At 38.3% G+C, this 23471-nt stretch overlaps 1 protein-coding gene across 3 annotated transcripts in view; it reads left to right on the top strand.

The window, feature by feature from the left end:
- LOC111875608 overlaps nucleotides 1-23471 on the top strand; it is a 73347-nt gene that overhangs the window by 8717 nt on the left and 41159 nt on the right. For all 3 annotated transcript variants that reach the window (XM_033755868.1, XM_033755867.1, XM_033755869.1), the window contains exons 2-11: nucleotides 6525-6667; nucleotides 6763-7450; nucleotides 7927-8053; nucleotides 14669-14822; nucleotides 15235-15397; nucleotides 17645-17692; nucleotides 18436-18626; nucleotides 19787-20067; nucleotides 21209-21469; nucleotides 21727-21975. In XM_033755868.1, the coding sequence (XP_033611759.1) occupies nucleotides 6852-7450; nucleotides 7927-8053; nucleotides 14669-14822; nucleotides 15235-15397; nucleotides 17645-17692; nucleotides 18436-18626; nucleotides 19787-20067; nucleotides 21209-21469; nucleotides 21727-21975 (2073 nt within the window). In that variant the 5' untranslated portion in view covers nucleotides 6525-6667; nucleotides 6763-6851. The remainder of the gene's footprint in view (nucleotides 1-6524; nucleotides 6668-6762; nucleotides 7451-7926; nucleotides 8054-14668; nucleotides 14823-15234; nucleotides 15398-17644; nucleotides 17693-18435; nucleotides 18627-19786; nucleotides 20068-21208; nucleotides 21470-21726; nucleotides 21976-23471) is intronic.

The raw sequence follows: 23471 nt of genomic DNA, 5'->3' as shown, positions 1-23471 counted from the left end.
CAAAATCTAATATGACAGAATAATCACTGTTTCCTGAAAGTTTCAGGAATGCTTAATAGAAGTAGTATTGGAATTTGCTGAACATAAAATAAAATTATATTCTGAACCAATTTCATGCAGAAATGTATAGCAAGTGAAAAACCTTTAGATTACGCCCTTATATAGTAACTTCCATTAACTATTACAGGCTGGGCATTACACTACTGTGCACAGTTCATTTGGCTGGACATTGTTTTCTCTCAGTAGTAATGCCATTATCCCATGTTAAAATACGCAGTTAATGTGTATCCGAGGTTAATGGGGGACTAGAAATATACTGAAATGTCAGAAAAGATGGCATTCCTAGGAGAAACTGAAGAACACCATGTACACTGACATAATTCTAGTTACTTGTCATTATCATATGGAATATCAAGTTAAATATATGTGTGCACCTGATTGAAACTCGTTATTTGATACAAGTTTTACAAAAATGTATGGTGTAAGTCAAGAGGCATGGAATAAGTTTTTTTGAGCATCTGATTTTTATTCTTCATGAACAAGTAGAGAGACATTTCCAATTTGTTATGTTAATACACTCAAATTGGATAATGGAATGAGACAAAGCACGTATAGTATTTTGAATTTCACCAGTACATTTGCTTGCAGATTTAGGGACATAGATACCATTTCAGTGAGACAGAGTTCTGTCTTCCGTTTATAGTATTCTATTTATGGCCAAAGAAAACCACTTGTAACGTATTAGACCTGATGATGATCCTACCATATAATGTGTCTGAAGGAGACTGGAGATTAATAGAGATAATTATGTTTTGTTCATATTGAACTGCACGGAGTATGGTGATTTTAGGTATAGACTCAGTAACTTCATTGAATTGAAGGTCTTCTATATTCACAAGGGTAGTTTTTGCTAGCATTAATATTTCTTTGTAGGATTTGAGGTTCTGTCTTGTATGAAATAATGCCATGTAGTCCTGTGAAGTCAACCAAAGATCCGTGTTCATGGTTGAGAAGTAAGTGAAGCTAAAAACCATTCTGCTTGCCTCATGCTTGATGCCGGTGTCTTGCTGGCATCTTCAGCCCTGAAGATGGAGGCATTATGGCCCTTGACTTTTGCTGGACTGCATGCTGTAGTATCCCAGTAGAGCTCTTGATTGAGATTTCTTTATTTAGAGAGTAACTGAGCACCATATGGTATTATTCTGAAAAACTACAATAATTCATGTAATGTTTGTCAGTAATACTAGCAAGTATGGCATTTTGAATGATAGCTAAACATTTTAGACGCAGAGCATACAAGATGCATTACAATTTACTGTCATATCCAGAGAGAATTTTTTGTCAACTGTGTATCCCATCCAGACAATTTGACTTCAAGTATAACACAGGACCATGAAGTAAGAAGGAACTGAACTGCAGTATAAACATTGTCCCTAATTTGGTTACCAGGATAATCCATACAGTATTTCTTGACAAACAGTTCCAGGAGACAAAATATGGTTTGGATGTGAACCATTGTTAATATTTTCCTGTCCACATATTATTATTTGTGTGTTATAAGGTCAGTAACTGAAGTTGTAAAAGTAACGTTAAATTTTGCTTTAGCCTTAAACATAAGCTTAGCTGTTACATGTATAGATATAAAATAGATATAAATTTTAAAAGGAATCGCTGTATACTTTTCAAAGTACATGTAGTGCTTGATGTTCGCAGGTTTATAGTGGGGTTGTGAAAAAAATGCGACTTTGGTGTAAATCATTTTGCTTTTGGTAAATGAAGGAGACTAAAGAATATGAAATAGCTGTTGTAAAGGCAACTATGCAGCATGCTGAGCCTGCTCAAATGCTTGCCGTTGCGCATGACAGTGATTTCTTACAGACATGCCGTGCGCGTTCTCTCTCTCTCTCTCTCTCTCGCTCTCGTCACATAAATTGATTTTCTCCCGGCTATCATGACTGTGACGTCATCTCGTCCCACAATAGATTATAGTAATAATGTCTTGTACACTTTTAACCAGAAAAGCTTTACATATATTTGAACGGTTCTATGATATAGTGGTAGGGCATTTTTAAAAATACTTCACTGGTAGGAAGATAATTGGAACAGGATGTGCATTTTTTCGGTAAAGTGGTTTTGTTGGTGGATTTGGAACAGTACAGTAATGAGACGCAGAATATTGACAGTCTACACTGTACTTTTAAATTGCATCTTAGGTCATACCCAGTCGTCTGAAATATTTGTCAATGTTTGTAAACAGTGAGAAATACGGGCACCGAGGTACTTATTTATTCCCCTCATTTCGCGTAAGCGTATTAATCCCAGCAGTTCGCTTGTCTCGGATATGTTCTTATTGCAGCCTTCCTTCTGTCTACTATATAGCAGATGTCTTGATGAAAACAAATTTCTCGTAGTCTCCGCTATGGCTCTCATTTTACGTGTGAACTGTTGCCCCACCCATTGCTCATCTTGTCTCTTCTCTCCAGTTTCTCTCGGATGTGTCTGTTGTTATGGTTCTCACATGCTCTCCCACCCACCGTTTCGCCCATTGGCTTGGCATGCTCGCAGTTAAAAAACCTCTCCTAATCGGAGCCCCTCTCCACTTTGCAGTGTATTGCAAGCGGCGGCCATTTTTATCCACCCGACGACGAGAATCAATGTTGCCAGTTTGTTAGGCAGAGAGGAGTGAAGAATTTTGACATTTTTTAGTCATGACCTCAGTTGTTTTAGAAGTTAAATTTACACGGCGTTGGAACATATACAGCATGCACTGGTTTCCACCGAGTCCACTTCTAAATTAGTAGCCGAAAGAAGCTTAAGAATGTTATAAAAAATTTGAGTGTTAATAGCGGGGAAGAGTCGTGTTGTGTCTGGATGGGGAAGCTTCATTTAATCAGAACATTGAGGCAGTTTCGGAGGAACGTACTTCCTTCTCTTAAAATGGTGTTATGTTCCTGCGAAATGTTGATATCCGCCAATTAGACTACACGGTGTCATAACCCAGGCGACAACGTACACATATTTAGTCCTTTATAACGATACATTTTGCATGCTCTCAGCATGTCCGTAAGTGGACGAATCCAGTATTCATAATCGAAAAGACGCCATGTTGAATGAAGCTAATTGTTTTAATCAACATCCATTAACGCAGGAAACCACTTGAAACTTGAGAATTACTTTGGGGGGTTGCATTCCTTCTTTACATCTTTTCTGCCACCATTGTCTAGGTAATTATTAAGTTCGAAGTACTCCATCAGGAAGAATTTGCTATACACATGCAGTTCATAAAGACTCGACTTGGTGGTAGAAATTCAACATAACTTGTGAATAATGTACGATCGCAGTTTTGTCTGTTCGGGTCGAACATTGCAGAAGTGAGCTTTTATTCCTGAGTATCACATACCCCATTTGTTTAGTCAGAGACAAAAGTAGGGCCTTTCATTGAGGTGTGGGTTCATCATTCTTGTGCAATATGTAGTTAAGTTGTAACGAGCCTTTTACTTCCCAGTGCCGTTGTGGAGTTAACTCTGCTCTTTCAAACCTGCTTTGCATTCACAACTTATTCTGCAAAATGTAAACAGTTATAAAGCGTCTTTACAAGTATTTATTAGCCGTTTCATGAACTGACATTACTGTTGTCTTTTGTACATTCATATAGAACTTCGCTGTTTGAGTACCTTCGATGTATGGCAACGTAGCTCGAGGAAAAAAAGTCTCGCTGAGTACGAGTAGACTCCGCCGTGGAAGGTCATGTGAAGAATTCGTTCCCTGGTAGCAAAGAGGCTGATGTGTTTTCTGAATAAAATGTCTTTTTTTTCTTTCTTTCATATTTTGGTCATCCAACTCGGGGTCTCTGATCACGATTTGGAGTACACATTTGAAACATAATATCGGGTACAGTTATTTTTTTTTTGGAGATTATTCATTGTCCTGTTTGTTCTCTCCTAATGACGTTTCGGGGACAGGCTCTGTCTCCGTCCTCAGTAGCTTTATCGATTGAACACAGCTGAGTAGGCATCGGAGGACGGAGACAGTCCAGTCTCCGAAATGTTTAAAAAACAGAACTGATGATAATTTTCAAAAAGTCTGTAATGTATATATACCGTCGGCACAAACTTTTAGATCTTATGATGTCGGGTATTTCGCATTGCAGACGTTAAATAACCGGGAAAGAACATGATTAAGTAGAACTCCTTGGTGTTTTACATATAGGCGGTCGGTTCATTCGTCAGGGTTAAAACGTATATCCACTGCCGTCTTACCCATACAGAATAATTATCAGATATTCTGAACATTGTGTTAAATCGACCAACACTATACATGAGAATGTGTAACTAGAGCAGTGTTTTTTCATTGGCGATACAGAACGATTCGCAATACGGGCGCTTTTCCATTTTAACAGTTATCCGTTATTCAAATTTGGAGGTGGGGCGACATTTACTGGCATAGTGTTCACACTAAATTTCGTGAAGATTGGTCGGTTGGTTCAGAAGTTGAAAGGATGCCGCAGGTGCGCACGGGAGAGAGCCGACTTATTTTACCCACTACGAAAAAATGGATTAGAATACTTAAATTTCGTGAATGATCTGGTATAAACTAAAAACTTTCGCCCCTTTGGGAATTTGTGATAATAAGCACCCACCTTTTTAGGGTCAATAGGCTTTCTCTGTATACGGATGTCTGCTCTGTCATTGCCCTGGCCTGCTGGTTATGGACCCAACAGTATGTCATTCAGGGTTGATAGTGTAGCGACAACAGGATATGCGATCTCAGAAAGTGGGAGTTAGAAATTCCTACAGAAATTTGGTGGGAAAGCTCTCCGAGAGTAGCCACACTGAAGACGTTGAGGTGGATGGAATGATTCTGTAAAACTGGATCTTGGAAACATGATAGTTAGGATGTAGAAAAAAACTCCGTAGCTTGATTCTGCAAGCGAACTATACCGACCGAGCGACCGCCGCTTGTCGCTGAAGTTAGTGCCAACTTTAGCGGTTAGAAGGGTATCACGTGGTCAGCGCAACGAATCCCCACGGTCGTTAATTTCGGTTTTCTAGACCGGAGCCGTTATTTCCTCGAAATAGCTCCTTAGTTATCCCCGCGAGTCTGAGTGGACCCCTTTCCAGACCCACTTCTTCTCAGAAAATCTGGTAGCCCCGGGAATTGAACCCAAGAACTCTGAACACTAGGCCACAAAGGCGGTCTAAAATGTTTCACGTTTGTTTCTATTAGTAAGCACATTGAAAAATCTTGGGGCTTCATTATCGGAGAATTGGTTTCTTACCCTTCCAAATCGTGTGCCCCGGTTTTTTAATGCCCGTAGTATGCCCCATATTTTCAAATCTAGAATCTTGTAAGACCTAGATGCAGAGAATTTAGTTTCTTATTGTTCCCATTGTGTTGTATGGAGTAAATGTGATCCAGGCAAAATTGAACTGCCCTAAGGTAGTTAAAATTCATATTCGCCATAGCCTGTTTATATCATGATACAATTTAACCTCCATCATCATGTTCTTTTATGTGACTGCTTTCCAAGATGTTACTCTTCTGTGTATTTTTTATAATTTCCCCCAACCAATCTACATAGTTAGGTAATTCTACTTTTTTTAACTTCATTATTTAATGATGACCAAAGAGAGATGAAGTGTTTGAGAAAACTGCATAATGAGGAGCTTCATAATTTGTATGCTTCTTCAAGTATAATTAGAATGATCAAGTCAAGGATGGTGAGATGGGCAGGACGTGTAGCGTGAAAGGGGGAGAGGACTAATGCATGTAGGATATTGGTGGGAAAGCCAGAAGGAAGAAGACCACTGGGTAGACCGAGACGTAAGTGGGTGAACAATATTAAAATAGATCTTAGAGATATAGGATGGGATGTTGTCAATTGGATTGATCTGGCTCGGGATAGGGACTGGTGGAGCACTTGGTAGAATTAGAATTCCCAAGGGAAACAGATGTACTTGGAGAAAACCAGCGCCAGTACCAATTTGTCCACCAGAATCCCACTTGACCTGACCTGTGATCAAACCTGAGCTGCTGCTGTGGGAAGCCATCTGAGCTATGGCATTGTCCCAATTCTGCAAGTGAAATACCTTAATAGTAATGAGTGAGTTTCCACGTAATTTCTCTTTATATAGAAACAAGAACAAATTTTTGCTTGGGAATTGTACCTATAATATGTTGTTTTTCAAGACAGTATCATTCAAATACAAGTTATATATGCATCATAACAGGGCAAAGCATTGCAAAGAGAAAGGCTGTTTACAATGGAGTGCCTTGAATTGCTTTATGTGAAACAGATGAATCTACACTGTATCATCATGAAAGGGCACTGTCACTTGTACAGTTTATTACTTTGTTTCAGCGAGTATCTGAAGTATTTCATGGGGTATTTTTTTTATCTTTAGCTTAAAACATGATGAGACAGAGGCAGAGGCATTTATGTAAAAGTACTACATGTGTTTCTGCTATAATGTGCCTATTTATTTATTTATTTATTTATTTGTTTGTTTGTTTATTTATTTCAGCCTGCTTCTGTTAGAAAGGGCTATGGTACTTGTACGTAGACTATCCAGAACCCTTTAATTGCCAGCCTTCAAGACGTCGGCCCCGTCAGTGATCAAGTTGGGTGGTGCCGTAGCTGGTGGTGGAAGTGGTGGTGGTTCAGCAGGTATGATAGGCATATTTGATTAACTGAGATAGTAATTTAGATCATGAATTATTTATGTGTATACTGTTTGTACATGATGTTCAAAATGTTGTCAGGTTCAACGAACCACTGCGTAGGTGGTGAACATCAGCGCCATGTTGTTAGTGTCACAGCAACTGGTATTAGTGCTCCCACTGCTGCTGAGATGGTTCGTACAACAACTGCTACCAGACTTGTGCGAAATCCTTTTGCAACCACAACTCTGGGCCAAGGTGGGACAAGTTTTGTGGTTGGTCAAGCATCTTCAGCTACTATTATTCCGTCAGCTACCTGTGTCAGACGGAACACCCCAGCTACCTCCCTTGGAACATTTATTCCACTTCAGACTCAGAATTCATCCTCTGAAGAATCAATGAGTTTAATTGTGCAGCTGGGAACAACTGTTGTAGCCACATCTACGTCACACATGTTAGAACCAAATTCAACAGTGACAATTTCAAAGTCATCACCAGCAGGCAATCCCACTTCTTCCTCTGGAAGGAATGTCAGTGTAAATTATCCCCAGGGAGTAAACCATATTACAGGGGGAGCCAAAGTGCAGCAGCATATTCATCACCCACAAGTGATACAAAGACCTACGACAAATACCATTGCAAGCAGCAATGGTAAGAACAGTATTAATTGTAGCATGCAGCAATTGTATGCTCAACAGCAGGTGGTTCAACCACAGAAGTCACTTACTGTAAAACAATCTAATGCATTGGCAAAATCTGTAGGGGAGACACAGCCATCAGATGAACAAAGGTAAATACTAATTCTACATATGCAAAGGTTCAGAACAGGAATATACATGTTCCGTAATCATCATTAATGGAGGTTGTTGAGTGGCATTACATAGTGACTCTCATTTTCATTCATATTTAAAGGATTCTTTGGCAATTTTATTTCTAGAATTACTGGGTTTTTGGATTTCGTCCATTCCCTGGTATTCTGAAGACTAGAAAACACAATATTTTGGAAACTAGGTCTGCTTCCATTCTCAGGTGAGGGGGGAGACACCTACTGTGTTCGGTCCCTTAGTGTCTTTCAAGGGGACCCACTGTAGTAGGTGTCTCCCCCTCACCTGGGGCAGAAACAGACCCCATTTCCAAAATGTTGTGGTCTCTGGATTTTAGAATACTGGATGGTGGACGAAGTCCAAACACCCAGTAATTCTGAGTGTTACGCACCATCATGAGAACCCTCTAAAACCAATTTTATTCTGTTTTGTTGTATTTTAGGTTAGAACATGCAGAAGTTGTGAACATAGAAGAGAATTTTGGGGAAGCAGGGAGACATAACTTCCTGAGTAATGTTTCTGTTCCCCATCAGGTTCACACAGAAGAACGGAGGATGGAAATAGTGAAGGTGAACAGACTCTTTTACTTAATTTTTTTCAGACAAGTGGGTACAGGGCTTTTAACAGAAGTTGAACTCTTTTTCACTCCATGAAGTAGAACCCTTGAGAAACCAAGTGATCTGTTCCCTTCACATATGCCAGCCAAAATATTAGTATATATTTCTCATCTCCCTTCCATGCTACTTTCCCCATCTCTTACCTACTCAGTTTGATCACTCTAATAATGCTTGGTGAAAAGTGCAAATTTTTATTCTCCTCATGCAGTTTATTCCAACCCCCTATTATTTTCTCTCTCTTGGGTAACATGTTTTCCACAGCACTCTATTTTTAAGACTTTTGATAGTTAGTGAGACCGCCCCTGTACTCTAGTGGCCAGAGTTCTTGGCTACAGATTCAGAGGTCCCGAGTTCGGTTCCTGGCACTATCAGATTTCCTGTTAAGTGGTGGGTCTGGAACAGGGTCCACTCAAAGTGGTGGGTCTGGAACAGGGTCCACTCAGCCTTGTGCGGATAATTGAGGTGATATTTCAAGGAAATACCAGCTCCAGTATAGAGAACCGAGATTAATGGCCATGGGGATCCATTGCGCTGAATGCGTGACACCCTCTATCCACAAAGTTGGCACCAACTTCGCTGACAAACGGCGTTTGCTCGGTCGGTGTAGTTCGCTTGTGGACTACAGACCATGGAGTTTGTTTGTTTCTCTAGTGAGTGAACAAGTTTCACATATACAAGTATGCAAAACAGTTAAAATTGTACATTTATGTGTAGGCTGTAGGATGTAGATGAAATCTGCATTTTTAGACAGGACAGCAGGACATGATTTTGAACTGGATGGTGGAAACATTCCCCAAATTTAATCTGCTTGTAATTTTTTTGCAAAAGTAATTTCATCTTTTAGCCTGAATATATACTTGAGTTTCATAGCATACAGACGTGTTCGAGTGCTCTGACAGAAGCGCTGCCAAGATAAGTGACCAAAAAAGAAAAATAAACAAACACGGAGTGATAAGTGATACCAGTGTGTTCCCGGTAGGCAATGGATCAGTTCCTAAATTTAAATCTGCCAACAAAATGAGTCAACCTGTAATGACAAGCAACAATTATTGTGCTCTGCAAAATGTACAATTGATTCCTTCAACAAGCTATCAGCAGGAACCACAACAGCAATATAAACAGAAGCCATAATATACATACAGGATGACATCAGCTAGTGAAGATGAATCAGACACAGGTACAGTAAATGTAAATGAATGGCAACAAGTGAAAAACAACAAAAGACAAAAAAATCAATACAAGGCAAACATATATCCTAAATACAGATATAACAATAAGCAATAAATTTAATCCACTGCAATTGAAGAAAGCGCTAGCCTGGCCAATCCAGAAAACAAAACTCCAAAACCCCCACCAATATTTATATATGGGGTAATAAACTATAACGGAATGGTAAATAAATTGACAGAAATTATTGAACAAGAGCAATATTCTACTGAAAGCATGGCAAACAATACCATAAAAATTAATTGTACTACATCCGAAACATACCGGAAACTGGTAGCATTCCTAAAAGGGAACGATATAGTACACCATACATATCAACTTAAGGAGGAGAGAGCATACAGGGTGGTCATAAAATATTTACACTACTCAGTAAATACAAAAGAAATCGAAAATCAGTTAACAGAGATGGGACATAAAGTCAGGAATGTCATCAAGGGCAGACACAAGAGTTACAAAGCAACCGCCGAACATATTTTTTGTTGACTTGGAACCAGCAAGTAACAATAAAGATATTTATAATATTAATATGATACAAAACAAAACAATTGTAATAGAACCACCAGGAAGGAATAAAGGACTAACAGAATGCTTTAGATGTCAGCAGTACGGACATACCAAGACATACTGCAATACCTTTGTTTGCGTAAAGTGTGGAGGCCCACATAGTACCGCAAGTTGTAGAAAACCAAATACCACTGCTGGTAAATGTGCCGTATGCGATGGTTCACATCCAGCAAACTATAAAAGATGTGAGTTCTATCACAGCCTCATCAAAACAAATAACACAAACAACACAAAATGTTCAACAGAACCCTACAGTAAACATGCACAATCCCAATTCCCTAGCGAGACCCGAAATACCTAAACCAACCACAAACAGTGCATACAGAAATGCTAGTTACGCAGATGTAACACGAGGAATTACATATAACAGCCAACAAGAAGAAGTCACCTCACCCATAACCTTAAACAGATTTCATGAAGAATTTAAGAACATGTTCAGTCAGCTTATCCAGCAGAATACTATGATGCTAAACATGTTATCAACTCTACTAACTAAATCCCACAATGGCCAAGTTTCTAAAAATAGCCCTTTGGAATGCTAACGGTCTACTGATACTGCACCAATAATTGACAGTATTACCTCCATGTCTGTTGATGTTAATAACTGTTATGTTGCAGGGCTTGCTGAGTTGAAAATGTAAATAATATCCAAGAATAATCCATTTTGTAGCTTGTGCATGTTCACAATTTTATTACAGGAGATCCCATGGCTATTCCAGGATAAAATATTGCTGTTTATTAGACCGCAGCATTATAAACCAGTTTTAGAGGGAAAAGTTGTAGTTTTTGATACTTTGAAGGTCAGAGTTTACATCAGGTGATAGTGAAACCAAAGCTACTCAGTCTGAATGTGAGTTGTGTATCTGTTAAAGGAGCATTTGACTAGCTTCCATGCAAGCTGTATATAAGCTATGTAGCTTGTGCAGAATAACAATTATAATTTTTAATGGAGGTACTATGCCAAAGAATGCAATTTCTTACGATAGTTTTCACCTGTTCTCTGCAAAATTTGTGTCCTGTGGTGCTGAAATTTTGTGAGAACACTATTTCTTTTTGTGGAGTCTACAAGCCCACCAATTTTCGTTGAAATTTGCACTTTTCTTGGCATGGAATGGCCCATTCCTGCACTAAAATGGCCTTCTTTATTATTATTATCATTATTATAAAATAAAGTTATGATGCAAATATTCAACTAAGTTGTCTTGAAACAAACAAAAATGAAACTGCATCATGCCATATTCTTATGTAAATATGTTTCATTACCATGGTTTCTATAGAATATATGAAGATTATGAACTTGTAGTCACAGTCCCAGCACTTTTCTATTTAAGGAAAGAATGTGTGAAGAAATTGTCTCGAACCAAAATTGATGCATGTAGGAGAAAAACTAAGAATTGTCCTAGGTTGTCTCTCCAAAAGGGATGTTTATGGTATTTACCGTTTGGGTAGACCAGTGGGAGAGGCACACTGAAGGGTTGACACTTGACTGTTATAGGTATATGTGGATAAATGTTTGAATTTATTTTTGTTAAAAAATTAGCAAATTTATCACCCAAAATACTGTATTTTTATATTATTATTATAATTATTATTCTTGCTCATGGTTTTGGGGGTTGGCTTTTAGATTGGTAGGCAATTTGTGCAGGCCTGGGTACAGAAATATTTTTTTCGGGTGCTGTGACATTTGTACCTTACTCCAAGTAGAATGAATTAAGTTTGTGGAGTCTGGAACATAATGTTTTATCTCTGGTTTGGAACAGTGATGCCAGAATTTGATCAGTATCATTTTCACCAACAGTTTCAGCCTCAAAGAACTAGATTAGATACTAATTATATGGCCTTCTGACTCAGTTTTCCGTGTTGAGAATATTGTTTGTTTGACCAGGTTCAATGTATATATATATATAGTCCTTCCTAAGTTTATTTATGCCTCCAGATAGGTTTCATGATATTTTTGTTGGGTGTGTTTCTAGCTTGGACTTTGGACTTCTAGATATTTCCTTCTTACATTGATTGTTCTACTAGATTAACCTTTATCGGACGGGCCATTTAATTTCCGGTAGGGGCAGCTGGACGGAGTTTATTTAAATGCCCGCCCTTCTAGAGCAATGAAATTGTAAGCATGTTTCTAAAAATGGTGTGATTTCTACATTTTTTATGATAAATGAACGAAATGAACGCTCCTTTAATCTAGAAAGAATATAGAATCAGATAGTCTAATTTACAGATTTTAATATCTGTAAAAATTTTTCACACTGATTCCAAAAAAAATTTCCCGAAATTCATACATTTTCTGCACCATGCGTTTTAGCAGGGTAAGTCCTTCGTGGCGACCTCACATACAATGCTATCTCTTGTTGAAGCTTATTTATCGTATGGGACATGTCTGTATGCAGGACTGTGGGCGTCTGAAATCGCTCGCTGTGTAATATCTGTTAGAAAGACACAGGAGTACATTCTCGGAATATGGTGTTGCCAGATCGGTCATTCAGTCATTCATTCATTCATTCATTCATTGCAGTCAAACCATTGTGTTTGTAATGATTTTGAAACATCGCAGTATAAGGTTAGCCACCCATGACATCGTCTAGAATGTTTGAAGCAGATATTGAGTTCAGCCAAGACGTGAATGAGATTTTTGTATGTGTGGGCGCGAGGTTATGATTTATGGCTTCTGGCCGTGGTCTATGCACAGAGAGATTTTGTACTGGCAGTAAACCATTCACTGCTAGAGAGCCGTATAGTTCACCATGGCCACACGATGACGACGTATGGAAGATTCTGAAATTGGGAAACAGCTGTTCAATGACACAGATTCGGACTGCTATTCAACCGATTCTGAGAGTGGCGAGGAAAGTTGGAGTTCTGATTCTGCGGACGAAGGGTCATCACCTTCGTCGGCAACTTGGGGACTACCAGAGCAGTGTGGCTGGAGAGGTGTGAATAATTATTCCGGTGTAGCTGCGGGGATAAATATCACTGCAGCTCCACACGTGAATAAGGATTCTACCCCTCTCTGCGTTTTCATGCTGTACTTTGCGGGGATTATCCATCTGGTGGAAGAGACGAATAGGTACTATCACCAGTACCTAGACAGACTTGAAGACGGACCATCTCCGCGGCCTGACATAACTGAATCCGAGATGTTTCTGTTTCTAGGAATAATCATTCAAATGGGACATGACATTAGAGACACACTAAAGGACTACTGGTCGACTGCTGAACAATTTGCCACGCCTTTCTACTCTAACACAATGAAATGCGACCGTTTTCTTCACATTCTTTGTTTTCTACATTTTGCAGACAACAGTACAGAAACTGATAGGAATGCCGACAGTTATGACCGACTATGGAAAATTCGGACCATCTTCGACACACTCAATGACGCATATCAAAAATATTATAACCCTTCTGAACACTTGGCCATAGACGAAATAATAGTTAAATTCAAGCGAAGGGTGGTTTTTAGACAGTACATTCCTAAGAAGCACAAACGTTTCGGAATCAAAATCTTCAAAATTTGTGACGCCGCTGGGTATAACTATGACATGAAGGTTTACTTAGGAAAAGACAGGAAACGTCGCTAGATTACATTAGATCATGCAGGAAGGAAGGCTGTCTCCTTATAAAGGTGGTGACCAAAAATCATATAAATAGAACAACAATTAATATTTTTAATTTAATTTTAAAAAACCTTACACACGTGGAATCCGCGACATCATATGATGTCGTTCGGCCAGCTGCCCTAACTTTTAACGACATCATATGATGACGTTTGTCCAATAAAGGTTAATGTCCTAACATACTTCTGATTGCCTCAGTTCATTTACCTTTGATTTAATAACTTTAAGCACCCTTTGCACAGATCATGGTTTATGCTGTTTTTTTTTTTTCGCTGTAATAACGCCAACTCTTTTTGCAGAAGTTTCTATTCCCTCTAATATTTTCCCAGGTTCTACTCATCTTCACAGTGTTAAATTTTTGTAAAAGCTGCAAACCTATTTAAAATATTAAGATCCTCTTCTGTAACTTCCACGTCATTTATCTTCTTGAGATTGGATGTTTCCTTATTAGATTGTTGTGTCACCCATTCATGTACCGACAGTCTGTATGTAACTTCTGCAACCAGTATCATGTCATTTCCTCTTGAGTGACACATCTTTTATATTTTAATGTTTCATCAGTCTGATCATGTGTCTTCGCTTTCAGAGTCCAAGTGTCTTTATAAAAGTTGGGAAATGGAATGGTATATTCTTGATCATTTTTAGATTTTTATCTGGTAAAATTCTACTCTAATCATTTAATGTAAATTCTTGTTCCTGATTGTTTGAAAACTGATGTGCCTTTACTTCACATTTTCATGTGGTAGTTAAGGAACTCTGATATTCCAGATTTAAAAATTCATCACCATTTTCTGTTGCTTAGATAGTTCTAAAGAATCGTGAGAGGCTCTGCCATAACATTTTATAACATGCTGATTTTGTCGGGAGATAAGTTAGAGCCCTGCTGCGTCCTTATGCTGGTGTATCATCACTTGTTGGTATATGTGACTGCGTATTCAATATATTTGCAGCCACCTTCCTTATCTAAGATTCTGCCACTTAGATTTGAAATTGGCCATGCCATGGAAGCACTGTGAACACCTAAAATATTACACAGATGGTCCAAAAGTAGGTTTGGTACAAGTGGTCCCCCTGTCTTACCCAAGATTGACTTCCATGAATTTTGCATTAACATTAAGATCTCACAAACTAATGAAATATATTTTCTTTATAGTTTGTTTTACAAGATCATAACTATGGAGCACCCCCTCCAGCATCGCCACCTATGTCACCATCACATCATGGAAAATTAACCAGTGGAGTAGCTGGTGGAGCAAGTACATTGGGACCTAACAGTTATACACCAGCTGGCACAGTTTATCAGTATGGTATGGCTTCAGGTTTTCCTTTTAATAAATTGAAACATACCTTCAAATATTTGGTTATTCCAGTTACCACAAAAAAAAAACTTAATATCATATGTCAATCACATGACAAAAATAGAAGGGCTACTCTGAAAGTAAAAGGTAAAAAGGTAAAGGTAAAGTTGTCCCTGTGCTTAACTAATTAAGCGCTACGCCATGAAGTCATATGGGAAAGTATAGATCCATATTTTCTTGGCCTTGGCACTAGTTGGAGGTGAGTTGCTTCAACTTTCTGGGATTACTTGGTTCATTAGAGGTGTAGTTTCTTTTAACATTCATTAATGTGACAGCAGAGAGAGATGGCATTGGCTTATAGGATGTTCACTTGATTTTATTAGGGATAGGATGACTTTCTGATTATCATGACTGGTTTTAGGTACTGGACTATTGACGTTTCGTGATGTGGCCGGTAATGATGATGATGCTAATAGTGTAATTAGCAGTAACACTGGAAGGGAAGTTGAGCCAGAGGGAGAAGAGACTGAAACTGCCCCTGAAGGGGAAGGAGATGATGAGGATAGTGTTACACGTTGCATCTGGTTAGTAAAGTATTTTAATACAAATCTGGTATGAGAATTTCTAAATGAAGAAGGTGTAAAGAGTCATGGAACTTTCATTTTATAGATGTTTTGGAAATCAGTGCTCATTTTGAAATCTTTAAAATTTATTTTATGTTGCATTATTTTGCCTATTTTAATGTTATGCTCACCTTTTCCAGATATTTTTGCTTTGTAAATCTGTGTATCTGCAAATGTGAGGGGGAAGAGAATTATTGCTATAGTAGTGTCCAAAATGTATTTAAGGGTACATTATGTACAGTAGACAGTCTTGTGGAAGAAGGGGCCTGTGCATTCAGCGGGATCTGCAGTATGGTGATCTTAGCTTCCAGCATATGTTGAAAATAGGATTGGTAAATTTGTGGTTATGTAATGATGTATGTCACCGTCTGATGATGGTACAACCTCATAGATGTAGAGTTTATTGGTTATATCAGTAACTGGAAATTCATTTAGAAATGTTGGAGTGCTACTGAGAGGTGACCCTAACAATGTGTAACTTCAGTTTTTGAAGTTTGAAGCAACTTTGACATATGACACATTATTTTGCATGATAAATCTATGGCCCTTCTTCATTGGCCTGGATTAGCAGGGTTGGATGAATCTCAGAGATGGGGCTTGCATTATCCTAGTACAGTGACTCGATTATGAATGTATTGTGACATGTAGAGCATTGAGGCAACGACTGTGATATAAGCGTCTATACAACAGCCATTACTAGGCAGTGACCCGTAAAAAGCAACAGAGGAAAAGTGTTGCCTGTGAATTCTGTGCAAAGATGTTTAAGCAGGACAAGTTACGAGTCAGTTGAGTTGCTGCATGAGTGAGTGTGATAGTGAGAGAGAGTTGAAGGACTGCTGGGGTTCATTTGTTGTGAGCTGTCGCTGTTAGAAGCTGGTAGCTTAGGCCAGGGACAGTTTGGGAACCTGGAGGAAGGGGAACATCTGCCATTAGAAGCCAGCACCAAGCAGTGGCAGTGAAGATGTGACTGGACACTAGTGTGTGCGCGTGTGTGAGAGAGAGAGAAGGGGGGTCATGCGCTATATCAAAAAGACCAGTATATCTGGTCATCAATTCAAAACCCTGTCTATAATCACACTCCATCACATGAGAGTATATTATTACAAAAACTAACTATGCCTAGAATAGATCAATAAATTTAACTAAATGAACTGCATTATCTCACATCAAAGAACTAAGAGTTTTTTAAAAAATACTAAGTAACACCCCAAAAATAATGTTTTATAATTTTACAAGAAAATGCAACACCTAAAAATCTTAACAGGACTTTGAATCGGTTGGAAACCCTCAGAAATCACAGCATGTACTATCATTTACCGTAGCTTAAGACTTATGAAGAAAGAAATCTGATATCCACGCTCCTGACATGATATCACACAGAATCATCAAACACGGGATATACACCATTCTGGGAAGGTCAAGTGGAATGCTAACCTCTGGCCAGTGCTTAAAGTTTGGGGCTACTGATTGGTCCTTTTGTTAACATTCTGACTAAATGTGGATGGTGTACTGTGATAATGCAGTAAGTAAATAAGGCTGTAGCTAAAGCATAAAGCTCCAAATAACACCACTCATATGACAGTATTTTTCTAATTTGTTTGGGGGGGGGGTGTAATCCAGATGGGTCCACTCAGCACAGCGGCCACTGGTTGGCCTGCTGTACCTGCCCCAGGCGATTATGACGATGGAGAATTCGGTGGAATGAAGTTTGGCAGGGGAAACTGAAGTACTTGGAGAAAACCTGCCCCAGCGCTACTTTGTCCACCACAGACCCCACTTGACCAGACCCAGGCTCAAACCCAGGCCACTGTGATGAGCCAGCGACTAACCGCTTGAGCTATGACACAGCCTCATATGACAGTTACTCTATTGTTACATTCTTTTAGACAACACATACACCATTTACATTGTGGGACATCGGTATTGGAAAATGTCATGTTCCACCTAATATGGGCGAACATAACAAGGTATAGAAGGAGAGATGGTTCTCTCGTAAGGGATGGCTTAGCAGTTGCCAAGCACTGAAAGCTGAAATTACGTGTTGGACACAAGCTGCAGTATCCTAAGGACAAAAATGACCCTGACAAGTTGCATACTTTGAAAAAATTCTATCGCTGTTCTTAATTTAGGTTTTTGCTTTAGGTGATAATAGTGTTACTTCCACCTTGAGAGTTTGTATCTTGTAATATCTTGATTCCTTCTTTTCAGTGATTTTGAACATGATGATGGCTATATGATATGCTGTGACAAGTGCTTGTAAGTATGTATTTATTGTAGATGGGTATAATGTTCCCTTGTAACTTTTTGATGTATTTATTTTAATTCAGAAGTTGAATAATTGATTAATCATTGTTTGGTTGGTCATTTGGTTTTGAAGTTATTTATCACATAAAGTGCAAGGGTTATTTTGTGTTGAGAAGTGAATTGGAAATGACTGCAAAGTAAATGGATATTCATGGGAACTTAAAAACTCTTAGCTTTTCTGTTTGCCAGATTATTTATAATAATAATGATGATAATTCAATTTAATTTGTGTTTATAATAATAATAATAATAATGCAGTAGACAGTCACTAATCTGGAGTAATGGGCTGGAGGTCTTCCAGATTAATCAGAAGACAAATGAAGAATTCAAAAATATAAATAGTGCTGATGAAAGTAAATATTAAAATGTGTAAAAAGACAGTACATTTATTCATCAGTAGAAGACTCAGAAGTTGTACTTGTTATGGACATAATAATGCAGGTTTGAAGAAACTGTGAAGTTTTGTCTGAACAGACAAGTGACTTATCTGCCTTCGTAAATGTTGTCTGTCTTTTAAAGTATGTACTCAACTGTGGACAGCATTTTTCGTATTTTGAGTAGGAATATCCAATATCCAGATCAACTGTAACCAGATTAGAGAGGGTTTAGTGTAATAGTAATAATAATAATGATTACAACTATATCTACAAGGAAGTACTAGCTCACTTGCAAAGTTTATTTTGTTTTTATCTTAGTGTATGGCAACATGTAGATTGCATGGGTATTGATCGATCCAATATCCCAGATGAATATATGTGTGAAAGATGTCAGCCCCGTCGAGTGGATCGTCAGCATGCACGGACATTGCAGCTCAGGAAAAGGGAAGAGCTCCTTAACACAGATAGCTCCAGTGACACTTCTTCATCCTCTACTGATACAGATGGTGGTAATTGCATAAAGTTGTAGTGGATCATCTAGTTTTATTATAGTTACAAAATGATACCCATTTTCTTATCATCTTAGTAAAGTTTCTTGGTTTTTTAGAGTGTGCAGTACTCCTTTCTGTCATTTCTGGGTGAGATGTAAGTTCATTTTACTAGCGTATCATTCTGTGGCCCTATTGATAGCAGAATCTGTGTCAGGTGCTCTTGCTTTAGAATATGTTCATCACATTATGTTGTCTAGAACATGGGTTCTAGACTTTTTTCACTCAGAATAGCTCTCGATATCTGTATGAGCCATCATTACATACCTCATGTCGCTAATAATTTTAGTCTTACCATATATTAGCAAAATTGTAAAATTCGGCTTAAGCTTTATTTAGTTCCTGGACAGAAATTGCACACTAAAATCAGAAAAAGTACCAGATGATAAAAACATACCAAATATTATTAGTTAGAACACAGTGCTGACACTAGCAAGGAGCATTTAAATTCTGGGGAATGTTTGCATTTTAGTTCATTGCTCACTTTGGTGTTAATAGAATAAAAGCACTGAAATTTGCAGTTCACATGGGTAGGTTGTGATTCATGGGACTAGAAGCTCACTTGGCCTGAATGGGATATGCATAACCAAGCTTGCACCAGAGTTGATCCAAGTCCTGTTGTTCAAAATCAGAATGAAGTTTCTGACTGTTACGCAGATCAGGATGCTTCTCTTTTGCCAGATCAATGTCACTGATTGGTTAGTGAGTTGATGAAAGGGTTCCTTACCAATTGTCAAGTACTGAGCCAGTTGTGATAAATGATGGCTGCTTTCTGCTGGCTATGTTGAATATGAAATGATTTCATTGCAGGAAGAAACATTTGCAAATTCTACATATTTCACACTCTTTTTTTTCTCTTGAAAGGTTTGGACAATTTTGTCAGCCTCCAGAATAGTTATTTCTGTGCCGTGCAGTGAAACATCCAGTGAGTTCTGGATAATAAATGGCATTCACTGTTTTTTTTCCATATGATGTGCTGTTGTGTTGGTCTGTGAATCCGAAAAGATTTTAAGTATCACATTTGGGAAGGATCTGATTGATTGTAATGTCTAAAATGGCTAAATTGTAGCTATTAAAGTCATGGGTTAGCCATGTATTAATATCTTAAAATATTGTTAAAGGTGTAATAAACCCAGCACCAGCCATGACCTCCAAGAAACGTGCTCTGTCTAATTCAGTTAATAAACGTAAGGGTGAGCTTGTTAGTACAAACAAGAAGAATGTGGCAAACAGTAACAATTTGGCAAAGCAGCAAAGACAGAGAAGGGAGTCATCAAGGGATCAGTCACAAACACCTTCAACTGTGCCTGTTACACAAAGAAGGGCCAGTGTGGGCCAGAATAGGAAGAGAGAAACTACTAGAGCAACCACAGAAAATAAAAGGACACCTGCAAGAAGGAAGGTTTGTAATAGAAACTGAAATGAAAAGAGTACAGAAACAGGTTGTAGTTTGAAACCCTTCTTCAAGAGAATATTGTAACATTCCTGCATTACAAGCAGAAATATTATGGCATTCCAGCACTGCATGAAGACCGAAGTGCATTTCTGCACATAGCTTTTGCAAAACTTGATGAATATTTATCAGAATGAAAATGGTTTGAAACGAAAGTTTTAGATGAAGTGAAACCATTTTTGCCCAGTATACTTTGTAGTAATGCGTTTAATTTTCAAAGTAATGAAATTAATTTTATGCTATGTAGAGGCAGGATCAGGGCAGGCATGCCATGCTGTGTAAATATTTCTAGGTTGTTTGAACAGATTGTCTTGGAGACATGAAGGTAACAGAATAATTCAGTTTTCTCGATGTCCTTAATATTAGAAAGATTGAGAATTATAATTAAGTATTCTTGATGTCGTTAATAATAAAAATATTGAGAATTATAGATTTTCTTACACCTCTCATATATCCTTATGTACATGTTAACTGTTGGCCTATATTTTTTGATCATGGTATGTGCATGTGTGATTAGCATTTCTGCTGTAATTGTTTTGTAAATTCTGTATTCATGCACGAAGTATTCAAATTCTTGAATATGGGCTGTCTTCTCCCAAACAGGTGAGAGCTGCAGGATGTTTGTATCTTCAGGGGCAGCCAGCTGTAAATACCTTTGGAAATGTAGCTCTGATGGAAGTGTTCTAAAAGAGCCTTATTTAATAGGACATTTTTCCATGAATGTGACATAAATTGCCAAAATTTTCTCTAGTTATAATGCAGTTCTTGGTATAAGTCATACTGTTCCATTGTGTTTCTATGCTACTACCATATTTATGATTTTGGAAGAGCATGTTTAAGCAGTTCTGTTCTTTGTGTGGCTTTTGTTCACTTTGTTCTTTAAGAACTAACATTTCTTAAGTAGATATTGCTTTATTCTGCTACCAAGAATCGTTAATTTTTGTAAGAACACCATGTTTTCATTTTTACAGTGACAGTTTAGGTTTTTTATAACCAGATTCTTCATTCAGAGCTTGCAGCAGGATTATTAATCAGTGCTGACTTGTTATGTACATATCCATAAAAATCATTATGGTTCTCCAATTTTCAGAGTAAAGCCCGTACAAGTGAAGACGAGAGTCAGGATGGTTGGGACAGATCAGTATCCAATTCAGGCACAGTGCTTCAGCTCCGTCAGTGGATAGACAACTATGAAGAAGCTGTTACAAACCATTATTCCCCTGAATTGCGAGCTCGAATCTCGAGTATAAAGGTGAATGGTATTCACTCGGACTTGAAGGCAGGGAATCTTCACAGTGTGACCAGTGGAGCAACCAAGTGCAGAGTTTCACAGCTGGCACCAGGTGTCAGGGTGAGATAATCAATAAGAATCCTTCTTATTTGAATTCACTAGTTATTTTGAATCATAGTAAAGAATATCTTTGGAAATTTAATTAGAGATTGTGGAGTGCATGTACCAGACCTGTGGCCCACAAATTTACTGATTGCGAGAAAGAGGCAGATATTTTGTTGGTACTATAATAATTTTCTTTTCAAGATAAAATAATTTATTATTTCTTATACTCCTTTCTTGCCTGTGTTTAAAGGGGTATGAATGTATGTTCACAGATTCTTGTCTCGACAACATTATTATCAGCAAACCAGCCGGTAATAGAACTGAGGGGAAAGTATATGCTTTCCACTCAGCACCGCCCACCCTCATTAACTGTCATTAACAGCAAACGGACCCGTCCACCTCCTGGACCATTTATTTTCTTTTATCGTCTACCTAAAGATGGCACAGAAGTATGTGTAGATACAAGGACATATGGTAACGATGCCAGGTTCATACGAAGATCCTGTAAACCGAATGCAGAGGTAAGTATTATCGAAATTAAAAAGAAAGTTCCTCTGGTCACAGAGTTAGGTTGTATGACTTTGTCCTTGGGGTTTTATCCATTTACTTACTCTCTTTAAAGGTCATCGACATTTTGGTTTGCAGACTAGTCACTGAAATATGTGTTTTAACTAGTTTTCCATGTACTGCACTCATTTCTTTTGGGTCCCATGTGAGTTCTCTAGAAGAACTTTCTTGTTTGCTGCATTATTTTCAGATCTGTTAAACAGTGTAGAATTTTCAATTGTAACCATTTGTCTTCAAATCTTGTTCAGTGATAAACATTTAAAATGGAGATTCTGTTAACTGAAAATTGTACAGGGTGTCCAGATGAAAGGTATCCAGAATAAAATAAGCATGTATTATACACCTTATGGTTTACACAATTACAAGGGGAAACTATCAGGGTTTTTTTTTCACTGGGTATATAACTATTAAAAAAATCATTGTGGGCTCCCCTGGGGAGTATGACACATATCGAGTTGATATTGAACCTTGTTCCACATTGTGTGAAGCATGTGTGGTGTTACCATAGCCACAGTGCCCCTTTTCAGGTGTTGAAAGCAGTGTTTTTCACATAACCCCACAAAAAAAAATCCAGTGGGCTTAAATCTGGCAACCTAGGAGGCCAAGCAATTGGTCCATCTCTGTCAATCCATCTCCCAGCCATCTCTCTGTCCAGGTTATACCTAACATGGTAGCAGAAATGAGGTGGTGCCCCATCTTTTTGGAGGATGGTTTAAGGTGATAATTGGCGCACCTCATACAGCTCCAGCATGTCCAAGTACGAACGTCTGATCACGGTCTTTCCCGAAAAGAAAAACTGTCCAGTCAACTTGTGAATTAAGTCAGACCACACATTCACTTTGGGGCTGCTTCTCTCCAACACATGTGACATGTGGATTTTGACTGCCCCAAATTCTTCAGTTGTACCTGTTTGCAGATCCACTGACATGGAACGCCTTGTATGCTCTTAGGCAGAGCCTCTTGTGTAGCACACCATGTGCTGTTGAATGTGTAATTTGTAACTGCAAGCCAGCAGAAAGACTTGGTTTGTGCCAACTTCGCTGGAGTGCCTCTCTACTGCAATTGACATTTTCTTCAGAGGTCTGTGTCTTTCCAGGAGATTTTGCACACAGGAGGCTTAAAGAGATTGCAACTTTGCCAGCCACAACACATTGAACCTGTTCTATGATGTTGAAATCATTACTGAGCTCGCCAAAGGTCATCAGCTGGCACATGCGCATAAGCTGAAACATGAAAAGAAACTTTCAGAATTTTCCATTCCGATAGCATAAAGTGGATTCATGTATTACAGTTTTTGGGATATCATTTTTTTATTCTGGATACCATTCATCTGGATATACTGTATTAATAATACTGGGTGGAGAAATTTGGTCGATATTTAAGTGTTTAGCAGAATTTAACCCGTTTTGGCCATGCGTTTGAATTATTTCTCCAAGTATTGTGCTTTCCA

The sequence above is a fragment of the Cryptotermes secundus genome, unplaced genomic scaffold, assembly GCF_002891405.2.
Source record: "Cryptotermes secundus unplaced genomic scaffold, Csec_1.0 scaffold50, whole genome shotgun sequence".
In the NCBI taxonomy this organism is placed as follows: domain Eukaryota; kingdom Metazoa; phylum Arthropoda; class Insecta; order Blattodea; family Kalotermitidae; genus Cryptotermes; species Cryptotermes secundus.
Note: the sequence above shows the minus strand (reverse complement) of the source record. Positions and strands in the feature narration are given on the sequence as shown.